Source organism: Carcharodon carcharias, chromosome 13 (assembly GCF_017639515.1).
Source record: "Carcharodon carcharias isolate sCarCar2 chromosome 13, sCarCar2.pri, whole genome shotgun sequence".
Classification (NCBI taxonomy): Eukaryota; Metazoa; Chordata; class Chondrichthyes; order Lamniformes; family Lamnidae; genus Carcharodon; species Carcharodon carcharias.
The window spans coordinates 93,381,999-93,408,455 of NC_054479.1; the positions used below are offsets into that span (position 1 = coordinate 93,381,999).

Consider the following 26,457-nt stretch of genomic DNA (forward strand, 5'->3'; position numbering starts at 1 on the left):
TGCCTCTCCCAGGAGATTACACTGCTACAAGGAGTGCTGGAAGAGTGGCCATGATGTGGCAGTCATCATGAGGTGTAGAGCAGCTGGTCTTTTAAAACCTGTCTGTTTCATACATATGTTTGGAACTTGTCTTGTGATTTTCCTTTCCCTGTTAAGCAGAACCTGCCTTCCATTTACCAATATCACTGATGGCTCACAGTTCCAATCACAGTAAGTGAGGATTCACGAATCAGGAGCCATGTCCAAAACATATATTTGACAGTAGTTTTAAATTATGTGATGCATGTATTTTTGTCAGTTATAAAGATTTTTAAACCATATCGTAACCACTGCTCAATGCTTCTTTCTTAGGTTATCGTATCGTCCCACTATTAAGCTCCAATGGTTTAAGTCTTGCTCCAGCGACTCTGTTTGTGTATGTTTGGTATGCTTAGAAGTCTGTCATCATGTGGAAGCTCTTTGTTTCTGATCTTTACATACCATTTTCACATATTATATCAAAATACAGTTCACAACTCCAGAAGTTTCTTTTGTGGTTTATTTACGACCCTCAGAGATCAAGTAAAATAAATATTAGTGCAGTTAAAAATGATTAGATACTATTTTACATTGCTGTACAATTAACAGTCATGCTAATATAAAAGTAAATGCCTAGTGCTGTTAATGGCTAACCAGTTCGAACAAGATCTGTGTGCCTGAAGGTAAAGCAAGCGCCTCAATCCCCACATCTCCATCCCCTGCAATAGGGCTGAATCATCCCCCAATGGTTACTGGGAAGAGTCGCTTTATTTCTGTTGAATACCTTTCTCTGCTAGTCTGGATTGGGGATGGGATGCAATGACGACTGTATGGAGCAGCTAATATAAGTAATAACTCAATACCCAATAAATCATGGAGAGGCTCCTGCCATAGCCGCACCAATTCTCACCTTCTTAGACACCCCTACTCACTGCCCAGTACCAGACATGGCACTTGTGGTAAAGTGGAGTGCTATGTACCTTCAAGAGAATGTAGTTAGTTGACCATGTGACTATTGACCAATTGCTACACCACAGGGGCTTCTTGGGTAACTACCAGTGTTTGTTCCGCTAGCATTTGCCAGAGAAATCGAACCTGATAATCAAAAATGTAAAAGTACTGTCACACTGGAACCCTTCAAACTAAACTGAGGAGATTTGTAAGATATATATATTAACTGAAAGCATTTTTACAGCTGGCAGGAACCACTTGCAAACCAGATTCAATGGGCTGAATGTTCCCGGGTGGGTTGCAAACAAGACTTTAAGATAAATTCTAGGTTGGAAATTCAGAAGAAACCGCCAACAGGAGCCCTATCCAATTAGGGAGGGTGACCAGCCTCCAGCTTGTGGTGCCATCACCACAGCCCATGGGTATAGCTGCCAGCTATCTTCACAGTGAGCAGTGCCTGGCCATCAGCAGGAGTGGCAGCAGCACCATGGAAGGGTTCTTCAGCAGGAGGGAAGTGGCTGCCATTGCAGCAGGGGTAAAGCATTAGAGGAAACATCAGTCTCCATGAAGTGGCTGCAAGGGCATGCCTGCTGCCTGAGGATAGATCCATCTTGTGAACTACTGCCAGCAAATAAATTAAAACCCTCAGGCTGCAGCTTAGAACTCTCACTGTGATGCCATCCTCTGACCCATTTTTTGGGCTCCTGATACAATGGAGAGTCAGTGCACCTTCAGAAAAATGTTTTATGGTCTGGAAAATTGCAGATAAGTGGCTTGTTACCCTCCTTAATTAGATCTTGCTTCGGCTGGGTGGGATGCCGTCAAAGCTGCTGGTCTGCTTCCAGGAAAAGCGCTCGGAGGTGGGAACACATCAAGTAACTGACCTGTGTTCCTAATTTCCTCATGCCTACACCTCGAAAGACAGCCTCCAGAGCCCTGGGAAAATTCAGCCCGTTAAATTTAAAATGATTTCAGAAAAAAAACCTCAACTTGCACAGCAGAGCTTGGCCGTAAGATGTCAGGGCAGAACTCAATCGTAAAATGTCCATGCAGAACTAGGTAATAAAATGTGAACTTGATTGTAAAGTGTCCGGGCGGAACTAAGTCGTAAAATGTCCGAGCAGAACTGGGTGATAAAATGTCCGCGCAGAACTGGGTGGTAAAGTGTCAGGGTGGAACTGAGTTTGGACTAGTTGTCTGACTGAGATCAGATCCAAGAGGATCAGGCTTAAGGCAGTGATTAGGTGCACTGAGAAAAATGAGTGAAACAAAAAAAGAGGCTAAATGTAAAAATAATAGATATACACGCTCAGGTAAATAATACTAAGACAGACTTGATCTAATAAAAAGCACTGTTACAGTGCTGCTATTTAGAGACTGATCTGCTGTTAGAAACTTTCTGCAAATATAGACAAATTAAGAAAGCATATGTTAGTACTTTTCAATGCAGTATTGAAGTGAAGTGATGGCAAAACTGAGAAAGACAATTAGATTTCTTACTCCTTAAGGATGTTCAACAGGAAGAAAAGGAACTGCATGTTCCATGGTTCTGCATGTTTTCCTGATTAACATTGGGAACAAATAGACATTCAACTTTCGTTAATTGCTGACTAGTTCCAACAAGACAGACCTGTGTATCTGAAGGTGAGGCAAGTTGGCTTGCTCTATTTTATGTGAAGCTTTATTGGTGTTAGTTATAAAATGAGATCTCATGGGACTCTGCTAGAACTGAACTCTTGGAAGCGGCTTCTTTCCTGTATCCGAGAGGATCTCTATGTAGCCTGCAGCTTTTCAGTCTACCACAGCCTCATTGTCTGGTAGTACGACGTGTTGATGCACCAATATGCAACTCCAAGCAATTTGATGGCTCCAATTCAATCGTCGTCTCCACCTCCCCATTTTTGAGATGTAGCTCTCTGCTTCATCATTGTGGAGGTGGCTCTAGGGTACTCTGGCACCAAAGCAGATTGGCATCTTCACAGGTCATGGATCAGGTATGATCAGGTCAAATTGCTTGCCGTGTTTCCTACATCACAACACTGACCGCACTTTGAAAGCACTTCATTGTCTGTAAAGCACTTTAGGACATCCTGAGGTCATGAAAGGCACCATATAAATGCAAATCTTTTTATATGCCCTCCTCTTCATCTCCTTGCACACGCTTGAGACATGGTCTTGGAAGAGTAGTTTGACTTGGGAGAAGGCAAAGCAGCTCGCACCATCATCTGAGAACAAGATGAAAATACATATCTCTTAGTCTCTGTTTATAATTCACAGGTGCTAGTTCAAAAAACACCATCCATTATGTAATAACCTCATTGATCCAGATTCAAAATCACAGTGGTGAGTGACCTATAGGATGGAGTCTGCCCGGTGCCCTGGAAGTGGGTTTGACGGCAGGAATGGAAGAAAACGTGCAGATTCTGGCATCGGATAAGTGTGTTCTTGTCTCTAGGCGATCTTGCCAGAGGTGAATGAACAATGGAAGTAGCAGATAGCCGGTAATTACTAATTAAGAGTCTGTTGAGTCTGGAGGGAATTCTGCCAGGATTATCTCAGTGTCTGAGTGGTTTCCTACAGAATGTTGTAACTGGCAGCTCGTGGAAGTGGCCTCCCAGTAGCAGGCTGGGGGCCATCGGAGCTAAAGGTTTCATGCCCCAATTGCGGGGTCATGGGACAGCACTCAGGGACCAAATGATTCCTCTGGAGGGGTTTCCCCACTGCGCCAAATGGCTACTGGATTCGGCCATCATCAGTTTTGATTTTAATACATGCCCCTTGAGGATACCTCCATTCTGAGGCACCCTCCTGTTCTCCTTGCTGCCTGAGCAGCACCCAGCTCTCCCAGTGGGGCTGCTGGCATGCCAAAGCTGCAGGCCATCTAAATGGCCCCGGAACACAGGGGGTGCGGGGAGGGGGTAGAGAGGGACTCACAAACCATTGGGGACGTGACTAAAATTTGTTCCTGATGTAAGAGTATTTTCAATATTTTCAAAGACGGGAAGATTCCACTCTTCAAAATCCACCACTTAACAAAAAATTTAACATCAACCCTCTTCCCACCTCAAGGTTTTGACTTTGTGCGATAGTGTAAAATGGGCAAGAATGAATTGGCAGCTGTTTAACCTCTCTGTTGGTTATTGACATTGAACTGAAATGGAAATAAAATTTGGAAGAGATTGGAAAATCGGGAGAGGTGTAATACTGGCTGCGGACTCACTGTCACCAATTTTACACTATCGCACGAAGTCAAAATTACATCTCCCTGCAAATAATTTAAAACAACACCATACAGTTCACTGCAGTAATCACAGAGGTCCCAAGCATGCACCTACATTTTATTATCTAGATTTCAACTAAGCAGTTTCAGTTATTTCACCCTTGTACTTTAATGCTTTTAGTGGTTTGTATAGGGGGACAGTTTGTGACTTCTTTACCTCTTGTCAGTGCCAAGGGGCTGCCTTGAAATCAGGATATGTTTCAGTACTCACAGTATTTTATTTAAACATTGGCAATTAATAGGAGCTTAATGCTCATCTTCATGCAAAATTAACCACAGGGGAAAACCTAAGATGTACGCACTGCTATACAGCTGATACACTGCTACTTACACCTTTAAACCTTCTAGAAAATATACTTCAGAAAATGCCAAAGGGCTACAAGATGATGAATGTGAAGAATGACTATCTCACGTTTTTGGTAGAGGAGGTTCAGTAATTGAATGGTGATAGCTTGCCTTATCCTATTTCAATCGATATCCAGTCAGACTAAGGAATTTCCCAATCTGTACCACTTCTCCTCATCCAGCTTTACACTTCTCAGAGGAATGTTTACTGCTCCCAGGAGTGACTGCCTGCACCACACACCCAGCTGGATGACACGACTTGATAGATCACTGCTCGATATCCCAAGGTACTCCAGCTGCAAATATTAAACCACAAGATGATGTGAAATTATAGTCTTAATGTCCTAATCTTATGGGCCAGAATATTGCCGTTGACATGCGGGGGGCAGGCCCAACACACCGAAGCACGATGATATCAGGCGTGCGTCCTGATGTCATCGCGCGTCATTTAGATATTTTGTTCGGCGGGCGTATGCCGGAGGCAGCTGCATTCCCGCTGAACTGTCAACAGCCCATTACGGCTGTTAAGAATCCAATTAAAGTTGTTAACAACGCTGCCCATCCAACCTTAAGGTTGAGGAGCCCAAGTGACCTTCGCGTTTTTCAGGAGACCTCATCCACAGGCGGGAATGAGGTTTCCTGAAGGTTTTATAAAATAATTACATTTTGCAAAATTCACAAACTTGTCCCAGCTCATATAACACTGTCACATGTTGGGACTTTTAAATCATTTTTTTCCTCCTTTATTAAAAAGTTTTATTATCAACTTAATCTCCCCGAGGCAGCTCCGTGTCTCGGAGGTTGCCACGCTTTCCCATGCATGTGCAGAATAGTGCAGGCCCCGACTCTCCCTCCTCCCCCTGCCCGCACACATAGCGCTGGCCATGTGTTACGCTGGGCGGGCCTTAATTAGCCCGCCCACATAAAGTGGCAGCACATAGCTCCACGCCTGCCCCCACCTGCTCCTGCCCAGCCCGCCATAGGAAAGATTTAGCCATGATGTTGTAGATTCTTTGGCTCCATTTTAATTTTTGTCCAATTACACTTTTCTGAAGTGCCTTGGGATGGTTCCCTACAGTAAAGGTGCTATATAAATGCAAGTTGTCATTGTTACATTATTTTAACCAATGAGCATTTTCTACTTGAGTATGGTCCCCGTATAGGAAGTAATTTTAATCTTGGTGTAAAATGGACAATATTAAATTGACCAGACATTAGGCGCCTTGCCTGATACACCTACTCTCCTCTACTGACTTCACTGGAAAGGGAAATCAGACATGCGGCATGATTTTCTGCACCCGCCCGTCACTTCTGGTCCCACTGCAAGTCAATGGACTTATGGCAGGGGCGCCACCTCACCTGCAGTGGGTCCCACCTGTGAAAGGGCCGGAAAATCCCGGCCATGGTAGGTAACGGGCAGGTAGCTGAATTTCACCCAATTTACTACATTGCTCAATGTTAAAATGACCACAGGCATCAACATTTCACTTCTGACTTAATTGAGTTTCCCTGTTATGCGATCATGAGATTTTTATTATTAGATTTCTATGACTAACTTACTGGGCTAGGCCAAAATGGAGACATGCAACACGAGTGTGGTTACTGAAAAGCAAGAATAACAGCTTTGCAGAGGCGGCATGGAATAGCAGCATGTTCAAACTCTTGCTGGTTGTACTCGGTACAGAGTGAGATTCCCTATCTCAGCCATGTAGCTATGAGGAAGGAATAAGCAAAGGCCTGGTCTTTGCCCAGAAGGCTGGAGGGCCTCCCCTCCCAGCAGTCAGCTTATAGGTTCAAGCTATGGCCTTTGTCCCAGTTCTGAGAATGACTATCAACTTAGAACAAAGTCCTGTCACGGGGGTTGTGCGGGAGCGAGTGGGTTCGGTGCCATTTTATGTGGGCGGGCCAATTAAGGCCCACCCAACGTGACGTCCGCCCAGAAGCGTGTGCGCTCCCTGTGCAGGCGGGGGGTGGGGGGGTGATTCCCTGAGCTGGGAGTGTGCTCTTTCGCGCATGCACACAGAAGAGCGCACAGATCTCCCTGAGGCAAAGTGCTACCTCAGGGAGATCGGCACAAAATTCAAAAGTTCATCTAAGGCAGAAAAAAATATTCCTGACATGTCCCCCCACTGTAACATGAGCTGGGACATGTCAATTTCCTTTATTTAGACGTTTCATACAAATTTTAATACCCTCATGAAACCTCATCCTGCCTGTGGATGAAGTTTCATGGTTTTTCTGAAGGTCGCCTGGGCTCTTCATCTGCCCGCCAACCTTAAGGTTGGACGGGTAGGTCCACTAATCAGTTTAATTACTTTTTTAATGGGCTTAATAGGCCTTTGAAGTTTGGTGGGCACGCAGCCAATTTGGCTGCACGCCCTCCAAACTGAAAACCTAAATGATGCAGGGTGATGTCGGGACACACGCCCGACGTCACCCTGTGTCATTTTACTCGTCGGCGAGTGGGCCCTGCCTCTTGCTCGCTGACCGGAAGATTCAACCCAATGTCTCTCAGAATTGGCATAAACGGCTTGGAGTCTTTCCTTCTGGATGGTGATGTTGTTTTGGGAAAACTCTAAGAGATAGGAGTGAAAGTAACAAAAATAACAATCAAAAACTGTACTTTTATAACTAATTGTAAACAGCTGGATAGATTATAATCAAGTAACAATTATTATTAAGTGGGATAATTGGTTTCCTTCCCTTAAGAAGAATTGTTGCTGCTTTTAAAGTGGTTAAATATTGTACCAAGGCACCAACTTTTAATATACATTTATTGAAAACGATGATCAAAATTATAACTAAAATGTTTACTTGTAGCTTGACTACAGATGCTTAAAATAAAAAATGGAAGGTTTAGCAAATAAACTGGAGTGCTCAGCTTGGAACACGATGCATGCTGTTTCGACAGACTAGTTTATGCATGGTCATTAGGTTTATTATAACCAGATGTTAGATTGATTCCTCCAGGTGCAATAAATGGAAACTTAAAGTTGAGTGCTGGAAACAGCTGTAGCAAGCTGGCATTTCCTGTTACAACCAAGACTTGAATTGATTTTGATGTTTAAGTTTAATTGTGATACTGTAATGCTGGACCTTGAAGGCACACTCTGTACTATGGTTGAGCAGTGTTGGAATCAGCATGCTTGTGTAGACTTGGGGTCACCAGGTGATGAGTCATAGAGATCTACAGCACAGAAAAAGACCCTTTGCCCCATCGAGTCTGTGCCGGTCAAACAAGTACCTAACTATTCTAATCCCATTTTCCAGCACTAGGCCCATAGCCTTGTATGTCATGGCATCGAAAGTGCACATCCAAATACTTCTTAAATGTTATGAGGGTTTCTGCCTCTACCACCCTTTCAGGCAGTGAGTTCCAGATTCCCACCACCCTCTGGGTGAAAAAATTCTCCCTCACATCCCCTCTAAACCTCCTGCCCCTTACCTTAAATCTATGTCCCCTGGTTATTGATCCCTCCACCAAGTGGAAAAATTCCTTCCTGTCTACCCTATCTATGCCCCTCATAATTTTATACACCTCAATCTCCTCTGCTCCAGGGAAAATAACCCCAGCCTATCCAATCTCTCCTCATGACTAAATGAATTGAGCTGGAAGTATTGCTGAGAATCAGGATCAACCATTTGCAGTCCTGATACGAGTTCCTTCGAGCTATTGGCCCCTGCCTCAGGTCTTCTGCTTCTGATACCCTCATCTATGCCTTTGTTACCACCTATTCAAAACTCTGCTGTCTGTGTCATAACTCGCACCAAATGCCGTTCACCCATTGTTCACTGTGCTTGCTGGCCTACACTGGCTCCTAGTTAAACAGCACCTTGATTTTAAAATTCTCATTCTGGTTTTCAAATCTCTCCAGGGACTTATTGCTCTCTATCATCGTAACCTCTTGAAGCCTTACTACATTTAGAAATCCCTATGGTCCTCCAATTCTAGCCTCTTGCATATTCCCAATTTTAATTGGTCTGCCATTGTGCTGCCTGAGATCTAAGCCCTGGAATCCCCTCCCTAAACATCTTCACTTCTTTACCTTGTGTTCTTCCTTTAAGACGCCCCTCAAAACCTACACCTTAAACAAAGCTTTTGGTCATCTCTCTAATATCTCATATATCTCAGTGTCATAGGTGATGGCACTGAAGCACCTTGGGATGATTTATTACATTAAAGACACTATATAAATACAAGTTATGGTTGATTTGCTAATGAACTCTAAGGGCTTTGAGATTCATTGTGTATAAAGTAACTGTCTAGAAGTGGGGTATTAAATTGTATTAAAGATAGTTATACACCAGGGAGTTTGCGAAAACCTAACAGACGATCTGCATCTTATGAGTTGCTCCAAAATGGTATCTTCAAAGCGAAACATTGTAATCTGAAATTTGCAAATTTTGGAACTGTCCAAAAGGATTTTTTATTTTCTAAACATTGATGGCTGCAGATTTCTTTAGCTAAGTACAGTTTTAAGCTACTCCTAACATCATGCTGACTCTCCCGTTTCTCTTCACTCAGGGGTGACATAAGTTTGTATTTTAACATGGGCTTCCTGCCAGCACTAAACACTTTAACCCAGCTGGTAATCTCATAATTTAAAGATTTTCCAGCTAGTTTTTTTTTTGTCCAATAAGCCATTGCCCCGATCTGGTTCTAGTTGGGCCAGTAGGAGTTATTTCACAATCCCATGCTCCCAGTCAAGAAGCCAGGCTCAAAATCAGCATGACACAGAGATAGACCCACAGCATCGATCGCCTAATTCTCTGCCCTGAGTTTGCTGTCAGTGGGGCTTGATCACTGGGATACAGAACTAAAAGAAAATTACCCCATTGTTTAAATTTTTGATAATGGTAGACAACACATATTTGAACAGTGATCATATGCCCACAATAAAGGAGGTTACCATGTCTTCAGTTATATTAGGCAAAAGTTCCCTCTCATGAAGTATCATGTGATTGAACAGTTAGCTTTCTACACCTCACTGTGAAACTAAAGTTTTGAGTGACCACTGCTGCACCATCTTCTCTGCATGCTGGGACATTGTGGAACTGTAAAGCCAGGGCAGTTCTACAAGCCATAACAAGTAAAGATGGTATTAAGTAGAGCGCAAACATCCACTATGCTAATGTTAACTCAATGTTATTACAATTACGTAGCTGTTCCTGGAGGCTTTTCCCTGCTTGGTTGATGCTCTGTAACTACAAAGCTGAAAAAAGAAATATTTTTATTAAGAGCTGCCATCTAATTGAGGAGGCTTTATGCCAACCCACATCGAACAATCTGCTCTGAAACTCTGCTCACATTTTGACAGCTGTGACAAATTTCACCACAGCACTGAGTCAATGCACAAGGTTCAAAATCAGGCTTATCTAATGTACAGCTCCAGGGCTGGATGCGGCCTGCAAAGCCCCTCTATACAGTTCCCAGAGCCCGTTTTCAAAATTCTGGTCAAAGGAATAAGTTTCTCTCCCGCGTTTGCTGCTGAAAGGCTCACTAGAGAGCAGGGGTGCTGAGAGGTGTAGCCCAGGAAGCAGAGGTGCTGGGGGAGTGGTGCCCAGTCGTCCACAGCAGGTCCCAGGCAGAGCGGAGTGGGATGTGAGGCAGCCGAAATAGGGCCCAGGTGTCCTGAGCGGGACCTAAGCAGGCCGGAGAGGAGCATGAGGCAGTCAGAATGGGTTTCAGGCGAGTTCAGCCTGGGTCCATGGGGCTCAGGCACCCAGGGCAGGGCCCAGGCAAGTTCGAGCGTGTCTCCAGCGTGCCAGAACAGAACACGAGGCAGCGGGAGTGGGGCCCACTGGCGTTCTGAGTAAGTGAGTGACTGAAGACTGTGAGGAACAGAATGTGTGGTGGTGGTGAGGAGTGGGAGAGAGTGTGAGGAGTGGGAAGAGAATGTGAGGGGTGGGGAAAAGAGTGTGAGAGGGAGGGACAGTATGAGGAGGTTGAGAGTGTGAAGGGGGTGAGACAGTGTCGGGGGGTGAGAGTGAGTGTGAGGGGTGAGAGTGTGTGAAGGTAGGAGAGAGTGTGAGGGCAGTGGGAGAGTGTGAGGGGAGTGAGAGAGTATGAAGGAGATGAGAGAACATGAGAGAGGGTAGAGACTGATTTGGAGATAGAGACTGTGAGAGGGTGGTAGAGAGTATGAGGGGGTTAGAGAGGGGATAGAGAGTGTGAGGGGGAAGAGAGAGAGAAATAGTGCGAGGAGAGTGTGTCTATAAGTCTGGCTCATGCCCAGTATCAGAGTTCTCATTGATCCTCATCCACACACACCAACATACACTCTCATCCACTCCCACAGTGGGTGAGGGTGAGTAAGTGAGCACCCTGAGACTGAGAGTGAGCTGGACACACACATGCTCACTGAATACTCATCTATATTTATTAATCATTGGGTGGGATTTTCACATGCTGCCAGGATCATCCAGTCCTGCCAAAAGTCAATGGGCTCTTGGCTGGTCCTCTGCATTCCCCATGGTGGGTCCGGAAAATCTCGGCCATTGGTTTTTCACTAAGAAAGTTGTTTCTTTTCATACCTCAATTTTTTTTTGAAATTCATGTTTAACGTTGTGCCAAACTTTATCTTTCTAAGATATTCTAAGAAAAAGTCAATTCGCCCTAGAAGCAGATCCTTAAAAAAATTCCAGGATCTGAATCTGGATCTTCATCAAAAACAAATTAGATCTTCTTTGGACTGTACCCCATCTGTAAACCAACTTTCTTTGAAATGCATTCATTAGTTTTTGAGATATATTATTTACAGACAAACTAATAAACAGGCCAAAATTTTACCTCCACCCACTTTCAGTAATGGAGCTAATAACAATAACCAAAAGCAAAATTCTTCGGAAGCTGGAAATCTGAAATAAAACAAAATGTTGGAAATACCCAGCAGGTCTGGCAGCATCTGTTGAGGGACAAGCAGTAGATCCTGATCTTTCATCCGTGACTTTTCACCAGGACCTGCCCTGGAGTTCCGATGAAAGCTCAGGGCCTGCTGTTCCTCTCTCCTCGGATGCTGCTGAGTAGTTCCAGCATTTTCAGTTTTGACAACAAGAATCAAACTGGACCAGCTCATGAAGCATAGCCTTGGTGTTGTTTTTCTCATGTTTTTTCTAGCTGGCTTGGATCTATTTGGTGTAGGTTGCCTAGTGTGATTTCAAGTGGGGTGTTGGACTGTCCACAAGCATGACCCAGACCTCCCTGTCACTTGCCATTTCAACACACCACACTGCTCTCTTGCCCACATGTCTGTCCTTGGCCTGCTGCAATGTTCCAGTGAAGCTCAACACAAACTGGAGGAACAGCACCTCATCTTCCGATTAGGCACTTTACAGCCTTCCGGGCTGAATATTGAGTTCAACAACTTTAGATCATGAACTCTCTCCTCCATCCCCATCCCCTTTCTGATCCCCCTTTTTCCAATAATTTATATATATTTTTCTTTTCCCACCTATTTCCATTATTTTTAAATGTATTTCCATCCATTGTTTTATCTCTACCGTTCAGCCTATTTTGATCCCCCCCCCACCCAACCCCCACTAGGGCTATCTGTCTCTTGTTTGTCCTACTTTCTACCCTTAATGTCCCCATTAGCATATTCCTTAGCTAATATCACCACCGTCAATACCTCTTTGTCTATGACATCTTTTGGCAATCTCCACCTATCTCTGGCCCTCTATCCAGCTCTACCTGTCCCATCCCCCCTTAAACCAACTTATATTTCATCTTTTTTCTAATTTTCCTTAGTTCTGATGAAGAGTCACTTGGACTCGAAATGTTAACTGTATCCCTCTCCACAGATGCTGTCGGACCTGCTGAGTTTTTCCAGGTATTTTTGTTTTTGTTGGAATTATTTATCTTGTTATCTTGGCCTCCCTCCCCTTTTAAGGAGAAGAACATTGAGAGAGAGCATGCAGATTGTGTTTGGTTTCTCCAGTTTATAACATGACTCATACATATCCCTTCAATCTCTGGATATATCTCATTGGTCATATTTGTTATGTGTGCCAAAACTAGGGAAGGTTTGGAAAGGTCTTTGCAATCAGTAAAGAGAAGTGTAGGTCTGTGCACTGCAAGCATCTTTCATGCTCCGTTCAATAGACATTAGGAAGGGGGGAGGTAGTTGTAAGCATGACAGAGACAGCTCTAAGAGTTTGTGAGAACTCAGGTATTACAGCTGAACATAATGAGCAGTATTGCATTAGCCAATTGATCATATGATGTAATGTGGACTTTGTTGGCCAATCATTGGGAAACTATGATTTGAGCCTCTCATTTGGCCAATTTCATTGATGTTTTTCATGCATCAGAGTTTGAATTCACTTAAGCTGAGTGTTTTCAGGATTTGTGCCATAGGGAGTGAGCTGACACAGTTGAGCAAATAATTCAAATTGCCCGTGGAATGTTAAATACTTACAATCTCATTATATGTTGGATTGCTGTTTTTCGGAACCACTTTTGTTTTCCTTTTGGTCATTCGCTCCGCATCTGGTAAGAGGTAGATCTTAACATAGGCATCTGGTGCGGAACCATCTGGTAAAAACTGGGAGAGAAAAAGTGTGTCACAAAAACATAAGTCCACTGTCTTCCTGCAACCATTCTCAGCAATTATAGAATGTTCATCAGCTCTTAATGGTGCCCAATAACATTTTATTATCATATAACATGCTTGAAAAATGTTCTGCCAAAAATTTAATTCATCACATACATTGGTCAATCCCAGATGTGTAACATAAAAAAACAATATTGATATTAGTGTATGGCTGAAAAGAGAGACATGCTGTTGAAGCTTTTTGTCTTGCATTCATCAAGACAGATGCAAGAATTTCAAAGGAAGCAACAATTTATACTACATGAGAAAAGGGTGCTGATTGGTTGGCCAGTCAGCACTGATTGGTCAAGGCATTGCTGTGAAGAAAGCACCAGGGAGCTAATGTTCCCCATATTTTGTTGAATTAAAAAAATGCAATGCCTGTACATGTTCTTTCTACTTGCACAGGACAGGACACTGTGTATGAATTTATGTAGCTTCCAGCAAGCGTAAGTGTAAGACTGATAATCGTAAATTGGTTGGCAGTGTAAATCTGAGCGCATTCAGGATTGTTCAGCAAGTGCTGCCCAATTGCAGAATCACATTTAATGTTAGACATTATGTTCTGAGTTTTGCATGCCTGGGCTGATTGAGTACAGTCAGTACCCTGCCTATTACAAACAGCTGAAGGGATGTGCTATTTGATATGATCCACCTGTTGTGGAGGCGTACTGGCATCATACTGACACTGAAGTTCACAAACCACACAGCTCATTTGAGTGGTAGGCAGATGTCTTTTTGGTTGATGGAGAATACCACTCGTGTTGCTGATACTTAGTAGCAGTGTGAAATGTTTTTTTTTTAACTTATTTTTCCACGGGATGTGAGCATCGCTGGCAAGGCCACCTTTGTATCCCTAAGTAACCTTGAACCGAGAGGCTTGCTAGGCCATTTCAGAGGGCAGTTAAGAGTCAATCACATTGCTGTGGATCTGGAGTCACATATAGGCCAAACCAGGTAAGGATGGCAGATTTCCTTGCCTAAAGGATGTTAGTGAACTAGATGGGTTTTTACAGCAATCAATGATGGTTTCATGGTCACCATCACTGAGATTAACTTTCAATTCCAGATTTTTATTAATTGAATTTGAATGCCTCCAACTGCTGTGGTGGGATTTGAACCTATGTCCCCAGAGCATTAGCCTGGCCTTTGGGGTAATTTGAGATAGGGTGGGCACTTTTTAGCACCAAAAGTGGCAGCCTTAGGCCCATTCATATGTGCGATACACAGGGAGCAATGATCTGATTGGGATAGCCATTATTTGTAAACCGGTCAAAGGGACTGGAATAGTCATCCTTAACAAGTATGAATTATTTGACAAAATGCATGCCATTCTTAATGACAGGTCAAAATTCATAGCCATTGAACCTGCCGCCAAGCATAACCACACAGCCCTACTCAAAAGTAAGTTACAAAAATACTTATTAGAATTATGTAAGAGTAATGAGCTGCTTTATGTATATGATAGTGAACCATGAGGACGAATCCTATGTCCATGTATGTACAGGCTGCGCAAGATATACAAAAATGATGTCCCATTACACCCTTTCTTATCTATGACTGGTTCTGCACAACATGAATTGGTCAAATGGTTGAGTGAGTTGCCACCAGCAGTTCTAAGTGACTGAAGGAGTCCTTCACCTTTGTGAAGACTATACACAACCTGTATATTTATAGCAATGCCATGTCCATGCGCTCATTCAACATTATGAGCCTATTCACTAATGTGCCACTCAAGGAAACCATTGACATTTGTGCTGCATCACTATATCATGGCAATCTAGATGTGCTGCCATTTTCTGAATCCGTATTCATTGAACTTAGGAACTTAGCAACATGTGCAGTTGAGTTCAGCTTTACTATGTACACTATGTCACTATGTATGCCCAAATGGGTGGTGTTGCCATGGGATCCCCTCTAGGCCCATCTTTTGCTAACGTTTTCACGTGAAATGCATTTTTGATGGATTTTGCCATAACCACCTACCCCTTTCATCTTTCCAATACATAGATGATACATATGTTATTATTGGATCTACAGCTGAATGTAAGAATATCCTTACACACCTTGATAGGTTCCATCCCATGCTCAAATTCATCTTTGAAATGGAGCAGTCTATAGAGCTCCCTATCCTTGATGTGCTAGTTGAGAAATCTGCTAATGGGTTCTCTACTGCTGTCTACCCCAAGCCTACCTTCACTTGTCAATATATGCATCTGGACTCCTACAGCTCCATGCACTATAAGATTGACCTTATCAACAATCTCATAAATAGGGTCTGAGCCATTTGCTCACTGTACAAGCTTGATGTTGAAATAGGGTGCATCAAAGCTATCTTGCAGGATAATGGCTACCCTGATCAAATCACTGCTCACTATGTATCATGCATACTCAAAGTGGGCCAAAGATCTCCACTTTTGGACCTGAAAAGTGCCCAATCTACCTCAAATTACCCTGGAAGTGTAAGGTGTCTCAAAAATTTAAGCAACAGGTGAAGCTAGCCATTTCATACTACTACTATACAGTGGCAACACGAGTGGTGTTCTCCACTAACAGGATACTGCCATCAAGCCAAAAAGATGTTCTGCCTACCACACAAATGAATAATATGGTATATGAATTTCAGTACTGGTGTGATGTCAGGTATATAGGCCCTACATCCCAAGGACTGACAGATCATATCAAACAGCACATCCCTTTGGCTGTTCACAATAGGCAGAGTACTGACCATACTCAACCAGCCCCTGCTTGCAAAACTCAGAGCATAATGTCTAACATTAGATGTGATTCCTTGATTGGGCTGAACAATCCTGAGTGTGCTAAGGCTTACACTAACAACCAATTTAAGATTTGAGTATTGTTGAAAAAAGAGACATGTCAAAGCTTTTCATCTTGCACTTATTGGACACTTTTCAAGAATACCAATATAAGGTTAAAACAATTTATATTTATCAGTACAGAGTGCTGATTGGTAGGCAAGTCAACAACTTAAGATTATCAGTTAGGCTCACAATGTAGCTCACTTACGCTTGCTAGAAGCTACATATAAATATGCACAGCCCTGTCCTCTGCATGCAGAAAGAGCATGTTCAGGCTTTGTACCTTTTTTAATTAAACAGAAGCATGGGAAACAATAACTGCCTGGTGCTTTCTCCATGGCAATACCTTGACCAATCAGAGCTGGCTGGCCAACCAATCAGCACCCTTTTCTCATGCATTATTAATTGTTGCTTCCTTTGAAATTTGGTCTTCTTGCACCTGTCTTGATGAGTGTAAGATGAAAAGTTGCAACAGCATGTTTCTTTACAAAACTCAAGTTCTCTACTATCAAGCAACTATTTATATATTGCCTTCTCATGGCTTCACCACAAATGAGTTATTTTTGGAGTGCATTCCTTGTGGTTATGCAAGAATGCAGCAGCCTATTTTCTCATAACAAGATCCCACGAACTGCAGTTTTGTGTAGGTGCACAGATTGATTGAGTAATGAGTGTATGGGTTCTTTCCTCCTGTGAAATAAAACTGATCGTGCTGAAATAAAAAGCCAGATTAAGAATTATTGTGGCCATGCAAAGACTACTCCTTCATCACCCCTCATAGTACATCCCATCCTGAGCGTTAAAAGAGACTGTTGACTAGTCTTGTTCTAAGAGCCTTAGAGATACTACCTTGTGTATTTAGAATCGGTGGTTTGCTGTCCTACATTGTTCTCTGCCATAGGGTTTAATTTGACTGCCTACATTCTCAGTTTAGTCAGTTACCAGCTAGCACACTGACATTTATCCCATTTAAAGTAAGATAACAAAATAAGGCCCACTACTACTGCACAAGAGACCTGAGAATGACAGGAAAGGGAAGTGGAGGGCAAATAAATCCATGCCCCTACAGACTGCACCACAGCAGTTTTCATGGGGCTGGGGTGAGAAGGTTTGGCAGTAGGACTTGTTGCACCTCATGCAAGAAGTTCTGAGAACCGAGAAGCTCATGCAAACCACAAGCATGATGGGTAAATGCTGAACTCTATTTTCACAGTCACCTGAGTGTCTTGGTTTCTGCACTGTCCTTCCTTGACAGACAAGAATCAGCGACCAACAACATTCTTGGTATATGTCCAGCCCTCAAATTAACTCCCAGGTTGCTCGCAACAATGCCTGGGGATTACTCAAGGCCCCCTATTTGTCTGGGGTCCTGGGATATGAGCCTTAATAGGCCAAAGCATTAGTCTGGCCCTAACTAAGTATTCTTGTCTTTTGAAATAGACAAACATTAGTAATATTCTTTACCTCTCTCTTCATCTCACAGCAATAAATACATCCTTCACAGGTTCAAATAGAAGGTAGAAAAAGTAACGGATCTGGGCATTCTAGACATATGAACAATAATGCCATGCAGCAATAACTAGAGCTGACAGGGTGTTGGTGTACATTCACAGGGCAATTGAGTATAAGACAAGGTTTACTATTTTGTCCTTGTACAAGACCTTGGTCAGGGCCTCAATTGAAATGCTGTGTCCAGTTTTGGTTTCCTCACTTGGTGGGTGACATTTAGACTTTGAAAATGGTGCAGAAGAAGGCCATTAGACTAATTACCAGTTTAAAGTATAGGCTAAAAGAATTGGGACTGTATACTTCAGAGAAGTCTAGATTTAGGGGTGTTCTGATTGAGGTCTATAAGATGATGAATGGAATAGGTTATGTTCCAATTAACAGCTTGTTCAAATTAAATTGGTTAGGTAGGACCCTGGGTCATAATTTTAAGTTGTATAAGGCCAAATTGAGGTTGTGTTTTTTTCCCCAGAGAATATTAAACCTCTGAAACAGGTTGCTGACTCATGTGTGGACACCGACTCACTGAATTCCTTCAGATGAGATCTGGACCTATAGCTGGTTGGGATAGACACTAGCTCATACAAAAGGCAAATATTTTTGGAATTTCAGGGGCAGATTGATATCTTCGACTAGTTTCCATCGCCTGGAGAGGTCGGACAGGAATTTCCCAGATTTATTTTTACCCATAAGACCAGAAGACGTAGGAGCAGAAGTAGGCCATTTGGCCCATCAAGTCTGCTCCGCCATTCAATGAGATCAAGGCTGATCTGATAATCCTCAACACTTTCCTGCCTTTTGCCCATAACCCTTGATTCCCTTACTGATTAAAAGTCTATCTATCTCAGCCTTGAAAATGCTTAATGTCCCAGCCTCTACAGCCCTCTGCGGTAAAGGATTCCACAGATTCACTACTCTCTGAGAGAAGAAATTCCTCCTCATCTCCATCTTAAATGGGCAACCCCTTACTCTGAGGTTTTGCCCTCTGGTCCTAGACTCTCCCACAAGGGGAAACAACCTCTCAGCATCTACCCTGTCAAGCCCCCTAAGAATCTTTTATGTTTCAATAAGGTCACCTCTCATTCTTCTAAACTCTGATGAGTACAGGCCCAACCTACTCAACCTCTCATAAGAAAATCCCTCCATACCTGGGATCAACCTAGCGAACCTTCTCTGGATTGCCTCCAATGCCAGTATATCTTTCCTTAGATAAGGGGACCAAAACTGTTCGCTGTATTCTAGGTGTGGTCTAATTAGTGCCTTGTATAGTTTTAGCAAGACTCCCTTATTTATATATTCCATTCCCTTTGAAATAAAGGCCAACATTCCATTTGCCTTCCCTATTACCTGCTAAACTTGTATGTAAGCTTTTTAGGATTCATGCACAAGGACCCCCAAATCCCTCAGGCTGCAGCTTTCTGCAGTCTTTCTCTTTTTAAATAATATTCAGCTCCTCTATTCTTCCTGCCAAAGTGCATAACCACACATTTTCCTAAATTATATTCCATCTGCCAAGTTTTTGCCCACTCACTTAACCTACCTGTGTCTATCTGTAGATTCTTTGTGTCATCCTCACCACTTGCCTTCCCACCTATTTTTGTGTCATTCGCAAACTTGGTGATAGTACATTCACTTCCCCCATCCAAGTCATTAATATATATTGTAAATAACCGTGGCCCCAGCACTGACCCCTGTGGCACTCCGCTAGTTACAGGTTGGCCATCCTGAAAATGCTCCCTTTATCCCAACTCCCTGTCTTCTATTACCCCAAATTGGTCTGTGTTATCGCCTGCTTATTCAACTCTCCTGGGGGGATCACATAGTTTCAGGTGGGATGGGGCGTATATATAATGGAACACACAAGGTATCACAATTGTGTGGGACAGGATGGATAGACAAGATAGTTTTTACCTCATAGAGTTATAGAGGTCTACAGCACAGAAAAAGGACCTTCGGCCTATCAAGTCTGCACCGGTTAAACAAGTATCTAACTATTCTAATCCCATTTTCCAGCACTAGGCCCACAGCCTTGTATGCCATGGCATCGCAAGTGCACATCCAAATACTACTTAAATGTTATGAGGGTTTCTGCCTCTACCACCCTTTCAGGCAGAGAGTTCCAGATTCCCATCACCCTCTGGGTGAAAAAATTCTTCCTCACATCCCCTCTAAACCTCCTGCCCCTTACCTTAAATCTATGTCCCCTGGTTACTGATCCCTCCGCCAAGGGGAACAGTTCCTTCCTGTCTATCCTATCTATGCCCCTCATAATTTTATACACCTCAATCATGTCCCCCCTCAATCTCCTCTGCTCCAGGGAGAATAACCCCAGCCTATCCAATCTCTCCTCATAACTAAAATTCTCCAGCCCAGGCAACATCCTGGTAAATCTCCTCTGCACTCTCTCTAGTACAATCACATCCTTCCTATAATGTGGAGTCCAGAACTGCATGCAATGCTCTAGCTGTGGCCTAACCAGTGTTTTATACAGTTCCAGCATAGCCTCCCTGCTCTTATATTCTATGCCTTGGCTAATAAAGGCATGTATCCCATATGCCTTCTTAATCACCATACCTCCCTGTCCCGCTTACTTAAGGGACAAGTGGACATGTACACCAAGGTCCCTCTGATCTTCGGTACTTCCCAGGATCCTACCATTCATCGTGCATTCCCGCGCCTTGTTTGTCCTGCCCAAATGCATCACCTCACATTTATCCGGATTAAATTCCATTTGCCACTGATCAGCCTATCTGACCAGCCTATCTATATCCTCCTGTAATCTAAGGCTATCCTCTTCACTATTTACCACGCCACCAATTTTCGTGTCATCCACGAACTTAGTGTAAGCGGAACTTACTGATCAACCCTCCTACATTCAAGTCTAAATCGTTTATATATACCACAAACAGCAAGGGACCCTGTGGATCCCCACTAGACACAGGCACCCAGACACAAAAACACCCCTCGACCATCACCCTCTGCTTCCTGCCACTCAGCCAATTCTGGATCCAATTTGCGAAATTGCCTTGGATCCCATGGGCTCTTACCTTTATTATCAGTCTCTCATGCGGGACCTCATCAAAAGTCCAAGTAGACTACATCAAATGCATTGCCCTCATCTACACACTTGGTCACCTCTTTGAAAAATTCAATCAAATTGGTCAGATATGACCTCCACTTAACAAAACCATGCTGACTGTCCCTGATTAATCCCTGCCTCTCCAAGTATAGATTAATTCTGTCCCTCAGAATTGCTTCCAATAGTTTCCCCACCACTGAGGTTAGACTGACTGGCCTGTAGTTCCCTGGTTTATCCCTTCCTCCCTTCTTGACTAACAGTACCACATTGGCTGTCCTTCAGTCCTCTGGCACCTCTCCTGCGGCCAGAAAGGCATTGAAAATTATTGCCAGCGCCTCTGCTATCTCCTCCCTTGCCTCACTCAACAGCCTGGGATACATTTCATCTGGGCCTGGAGATTTATCTACTTTTAAACCTGCCAGACCACTTAGAACCTCCTCCCTTTCAGTGCTAATTTCTTTAATTATATCACAGTCCTTCTGCCTGATTTTCATACCCATGTCGTCCCTCTCACTTGTGAACACTGACATTTAGAACCCTATCTACGTCTTCTGGCTCCACACAAAAATTACCACTACGGTCCTTGATGGGCCCTACTCTTTCCCTAGTTATCCTCTTTCTCTTAATGTACTTGTAAAATAACTTTGGATTTTCCCTTATTTTACCTGCCAATGTTTTTTCATGCCCCTTTTTACTCTCCTAATTTCCTTTTTAAGTACCTATCTGGCATTGTTTGTTTGGTTTTATATGAGTGAAGAACAAATAATCAAAATTATAAGGTATAAGTAAAAAGATTTACCAGAGTACAATTGATTTTTATTTATTAATAACCATCCCTTCTTCACCCCACCAGATATCATGGTGCAGACTAGGGAGCATATCTTTGCATGGGGCCTGTGCAAATGTCATGGCAGACTGGGAGCTAAATCTGACTTCCTCTGTCCATGTTATTGTACTATAGCAACACCAAAGGAATGTGCAGAATAACAGCAAGCACATTATAGTTAAATTTTGTCTCACTGTTCCGGACCTGCTCTCATTTGATGGGAGCACTGCTCAGATTCACACCAATTGGCACTCCTGAATAAATAATTTTCCAAACTACACGCCCATGCAATGGGACTCTCAAAATTTACCCGCGTGCCCAATGAACAGTTTGTGTAAAATATTTTCAAATGACATCAACATTTTTGTTTATTCTCTTCATACTTTGCTCCTTGAACATGCTAATTTAATTTAGCTGAAATTTGGGTTCAGGAGTTCATTACTCAGTAACAATCTCTGTCAAACCCCATGCTATGCTGATGGGGACAGTGACCTGACTGAGCCACCCATTGTCCTGCAGAGAACCCATAGCTGGGCTACAAGTGGGTGGAACAGACAAAAATGCCAGACAGGAAGAGACCGCCTGGTCCATTCAGCCTGTCCCATATAATTGTGATATCTTGCGAGCCACAATATAAACACTTCCAACCCTACCTAGAAACTATGAAATCTCCTGGAAGAGGTAAAAATATAGGCTTAAGAGGAAAAGAACGTTCAGAAAAATTCCCCTTCAATTTCAGGAGCTCACTCAAGCCCTGATGACTGGGAATAGTATTTGTGTTCCCAAGTGCAAGATCCCTCAGATTTAAAATGGCAGCAGTATCGGGGTCAACGGGCAGGGTGGGGGAGTTGGTTGGGGGAGGGGAGAGGGCTGTATAACTGAATAATATTCCACTAGATTTTCTTTGAAATAATTTGCTTTTAAAATTTCATCCTCTGGTAGATTGTTTTTAGAATTTCCACCACTAATCATAATTAAGAAGCAATATTTGTTTGAATGATATTAAACAACTGGTTGGCTTCCAGGATGAAATAGGGTTTGTAAAATACAGATCTTTTGGTAAAAGATCAAATACGACAATGAATTGAAAGAAAGGCATTTGAAAAGGCAATACGTATTGCTTTTAAAGCTGAAAGATGCCAGAACATGCAAACTGCAAAAACACTGGGCCAACATTTTGTTTCAGTGTGAAAGCAGTAGGGTGTTGATATTAACACAGGGAGAGTTTGTAATAAATAACAGCTGGTCACAGTGTGATGAGAGGCTGGAACAACATGCCCAATACAGAGAGGATAATGTGGAGGTATGAAGTCATGCACAAGGTCACGGCATGAGAAAACACAGGAAATAGAAGGCTATGGGCCTGGGCTGGCCGCTGTACAACAAGAGAATAAACACAGCTATAAATTATACTCGTCAAGTGACTCTGAAGCAAACGCCAGAGAACAATAACTCACGCTTCTTGGCTGAGCAGTTTACTGTGTGTTAAAAGAGAGGTCCCTCTGATCATGACAGGATTGCTCAGCAGTGTGGAATTCATGAATAAAATGAATAAACTGCAGTGGTTTTCATCCATTCCGTCTCGGTGCATAAGATGAATTATTACCTCACCCCACCTTCAACCCCCTCTCCAAAAAATCCTCATTTAGTCCATGTCTGTGTTGTGGAGCTAAATCACAAAATAAATCTGTTAACAGATAGCATTGTTTTATTCTACCTGGGGTTTCAATTGTTTGTCAGATTCCTTATATCTTAGCTAGTACTTGGAATGTTGCATATCTGATTTGTTTCATGATATGATAGCCTGAGGTAGTGACGTAAACCAGACTGTGACAGACTCCATGGACAATGGTATTCTGAGTGGTTTTCATGCATTTTTTAACATCCTCCCCTTCTATAAACAATAAAGTCAAATGGAAATAAAAAAGATCTTAATTCCTCTCAGGACTTTGAGGTACAAGTTAAACCTCAGGCCTGATGTACACAAGAACAAATTAGATGGTAAATGATGCATGTTTTGGATTGCAATCAAGGCTATACAAAAACTCTGGAGTATTTCTGTATCATCAGTTCCAAGGACTTTGAGTACATCCGCTTTTTCGTTACATTAATCACATTCTGTGAACCAGGATTTGTAGGTCTACTGTTGGGACCAAACTATAGACTTATAAGAATGTTACTAAATCTTTGAGACAATTTTTTTTTTGGTGCAGGTTGATGTTGTGTGGTAATAACCATATATTGTAGGCGAGATGAACATAGCATCTCATAACTTCACTTCACTAGTTACAGAACGGGTAGGGTTGTGGTTATGTTACCAGACTAGTATTCTCGTGGCCAAATCCAAGTCCTAGCGTGGAATTATAATGATTTGAAATCAGTTCAAAAAGATCTAGGATAAAGCTGTTATCAGTAAAAGTGACCATGAAACTGTTGAGATTGTTGTAAAAACCTATCTGCTTCACCAATGTCTTTTAGGGAAGGAAACCTGCAATTCTTAACTGGTCTGGCCTATATGAGACTCCAGTTACAAGCCAATGTGGTTGACTTTTAACTGCAGTTTGGGAAAACTGGAAGCAGATCAGCCATTCAATTTTTTCAGCCTCTTAGGAATTTTAAGCACCAAAGTCTTCCATACGTTCAAGCCCTTGCTGCTATGTCTGCCTGCTCATACAGTTTACCTGTTGCTACTGCCTGCTGCTGTGTTTAACCTCAGATGACCCCTGCCCTAGTCCATAAGGGCCATGGTGATTTTTCTCACCAGCTTTTCCTCATTCCCAATATGAGAGCTGGTTGCTTAAATGAGAAGGCCTGGCCAGCAGAGCTCGATCAGGCCTCCCAATATCACCAGGCAAGTGAGCGGGATGCCTCACCCACCAAGCCTGCATTATACATGAAAACTGACCTAAAAATCAAACTATTAGATAAAAATAAGGAACAAAAATATGGCCTGAAAATGGGCCTGAATTAAATTTGCTCAACCTGGTCTAATTATTTCCCCAACCTGTAACCCTTTTTCACCGCAAAACTACACTTGGGGCAGAATTTTATGTTCCACAGGCAGGGGCGTGCCTGACCCGAACAGGCGTAAAATTGTGCAAGATGATGTCGGGTGAACATCCCATTACCATCATGCACTCACGCGATATTTCGCTTGGCGGGCATGCTTCCGACAATTAAGCAATTAAGCCCATTAATGGTGCAATTGTCAGTGATTTTTCATGGCCCGTCCAACCTTACAGTTGGCGTTCAAGCGAATTGGCTGATTTTGGTTGAAATTTTGATGAAACCTCACCCAAAGGTGGGATGAAATCTCAGTTAGGAAATAAAATAAAAAAATATCTGAGAACAGCATTTTTATGAGGTATGATTTCAGGTGCTTGTTTGTGCGGCATGGACATTTTTGCAGGTTTTTTGTGCTTTATTTTATTATATGCGGTCTGCAGCTCTCTGAGGCAGCTGTCTGCCTTCAGGGAGCTCTCTTGAAGCGCTCACTCACACCCGCGGTGATGTCATCACCCGCCCTCTTCCCGGCAGCACTGAGCTTCTCAGCGCACGTTTCACATTGGATGACTGTTAATTGTCCAGCCAGAGTGAAATCGCGGTCAAGGGCTGATCGTGTTTGGGGGCCCATTTCCCAACCTCTCCTGGGCCCGCCGATCGTGCGCGCCCAATGAGGGAAAAATTCAGGCCTTGATCCCCACTTCCCCAAGTGCAATGCTGAGAGATCCTGGCCTGTATATTCATAAAATGGTCAGTGAACTAATGCATCAAATATAAATGAAGTGCCCTTTGTTCAACCTAATGGTGCTGTTCTTTTCAGCGTTATCATTTCCCTATCCTTTAACTTGGCTTCATTGGTCTTAAATGTTTTAACAATGAAGACAATAATTGTTACAAAAATTGATACTTTCAATAGAGTATGCATCTTAAGCACCTTGGGAATCATGTCTGACAGTTAGGTGTATTATATCTGGTATTATCTAGTTTTATCACTTTTGAAAGAAAGAATATTCACTAGAGATGACTAAAGTTGGCTGAATTTAGTTCATGTCTATCAAAACCTACTGTTACAAAACAATAGGAAAATGAAGATATGTTGTTACTAGATTTATAGGATGTTTTACTTGTACAAAGTCAATGCCAACCACCCTGAGCTTCTGGTGAATGCGATGCTGTTATTCTGGTGAGCTCTCCTAGTTAATGATACTGCTCAATGCTGACTGATTTGGGCTCCCCAGTGAGTCAAAGCTTGACATGAATACAATTTAAATTTTTAGTGTTCGCCTTTTTAAGGACTTGGTTGACAGTTTGAGCAAACTTAACAGTATTTGCTGTGTTTTGATGAATGTATTTGCCAATACAAGTCATGGTTGGGTAGAGATTTCTCTAGTATGTGTGTGGCTGGGAATAACAAGTTGGAATGTTTTACTTGAATCAGATACTTGTTCATAGATGGACTGGACTACAATATTGAACAAAAAAACGTAAGCCACAAAACATGTATAGAACACACGTGTTAGAGTCCCGATGAAGTTCCTTCAATGGAGGGGAGATGAGAAATTATCCTACGCAGCAAGTTGTTAAAATCTGGAATGGCTTTAAGGGTGATAGAAGCTGATGGAATAGCAACTTTCAAATGGGAATTGGATATAATCATCATTTAAGAAAAATTTTAATAGTAATGGGTAAAACAGGGTAGTGGGACTAAGTAGATAGTTTTTTTATGCAAAGGTTTGGTGGGCCTTCTTCTGTGTTGTATGGTTCTATGACTATAACTCCACTTGCAATGCTGTGGTTTTCCCAACAAACTATAGATGAACTATTTTAATGTTTGAGAGATGTAAAAGTAAAATACAAATACAATGACAGGCCAATAATCTCCAGGACAAATTCTAAAAATTACTACTTGGTTCCCCCCAACCCCACCTGCTGATAATCCCTGGGGGAGAATTTTCTCCCCTTTGGGGCTGAGCGGGAGCGGGCGCACAGCTAACTGCTGCCCGTGATCGGCTGTGCGCCACCATTTTACATGGGCGGGC

The 26,457-nt window shown here is 42.7% G+C and overlaps 1 protein-coding gene across 1 annotated transcript in view; it reads right to left on the reverse strand.

Moving 5' to 3' along the window:
* Positions 1 to 562: 562 nt before the first annotated feature.
* The window catches only part of LOC121285481 (phosphatidylinositol 4-phosphate 3-kinase C2 domain-containing subunit beta-like), a 247,697-nt gene continuing 221,802 nt past the window's right edge, over positions 563 to 26,457 (reverse strand). Inside the window, exons 33-35 of the mRNA XM_041201950.1 lie at positions 13,012 to 13,137; positions 4,706 to 4,890; positions 563 to 3,194 (exon numbers count right to left, since the gene is read on the reverse strand). Of these exons, the coding sequence (XP_041057884.1) occupies positions 4,732 to 4,890; positions 13,012 to 13,137 (285 nt within the window). The 3' untranslated portion in view covers positions 563 to 3,194; positions 4,706 to 4,731. The remainder of the gene's footprint in view (positions 3,195 to 4,705; positions 4,891 to 13,011; positions 13,138 to 26,457) is intronic.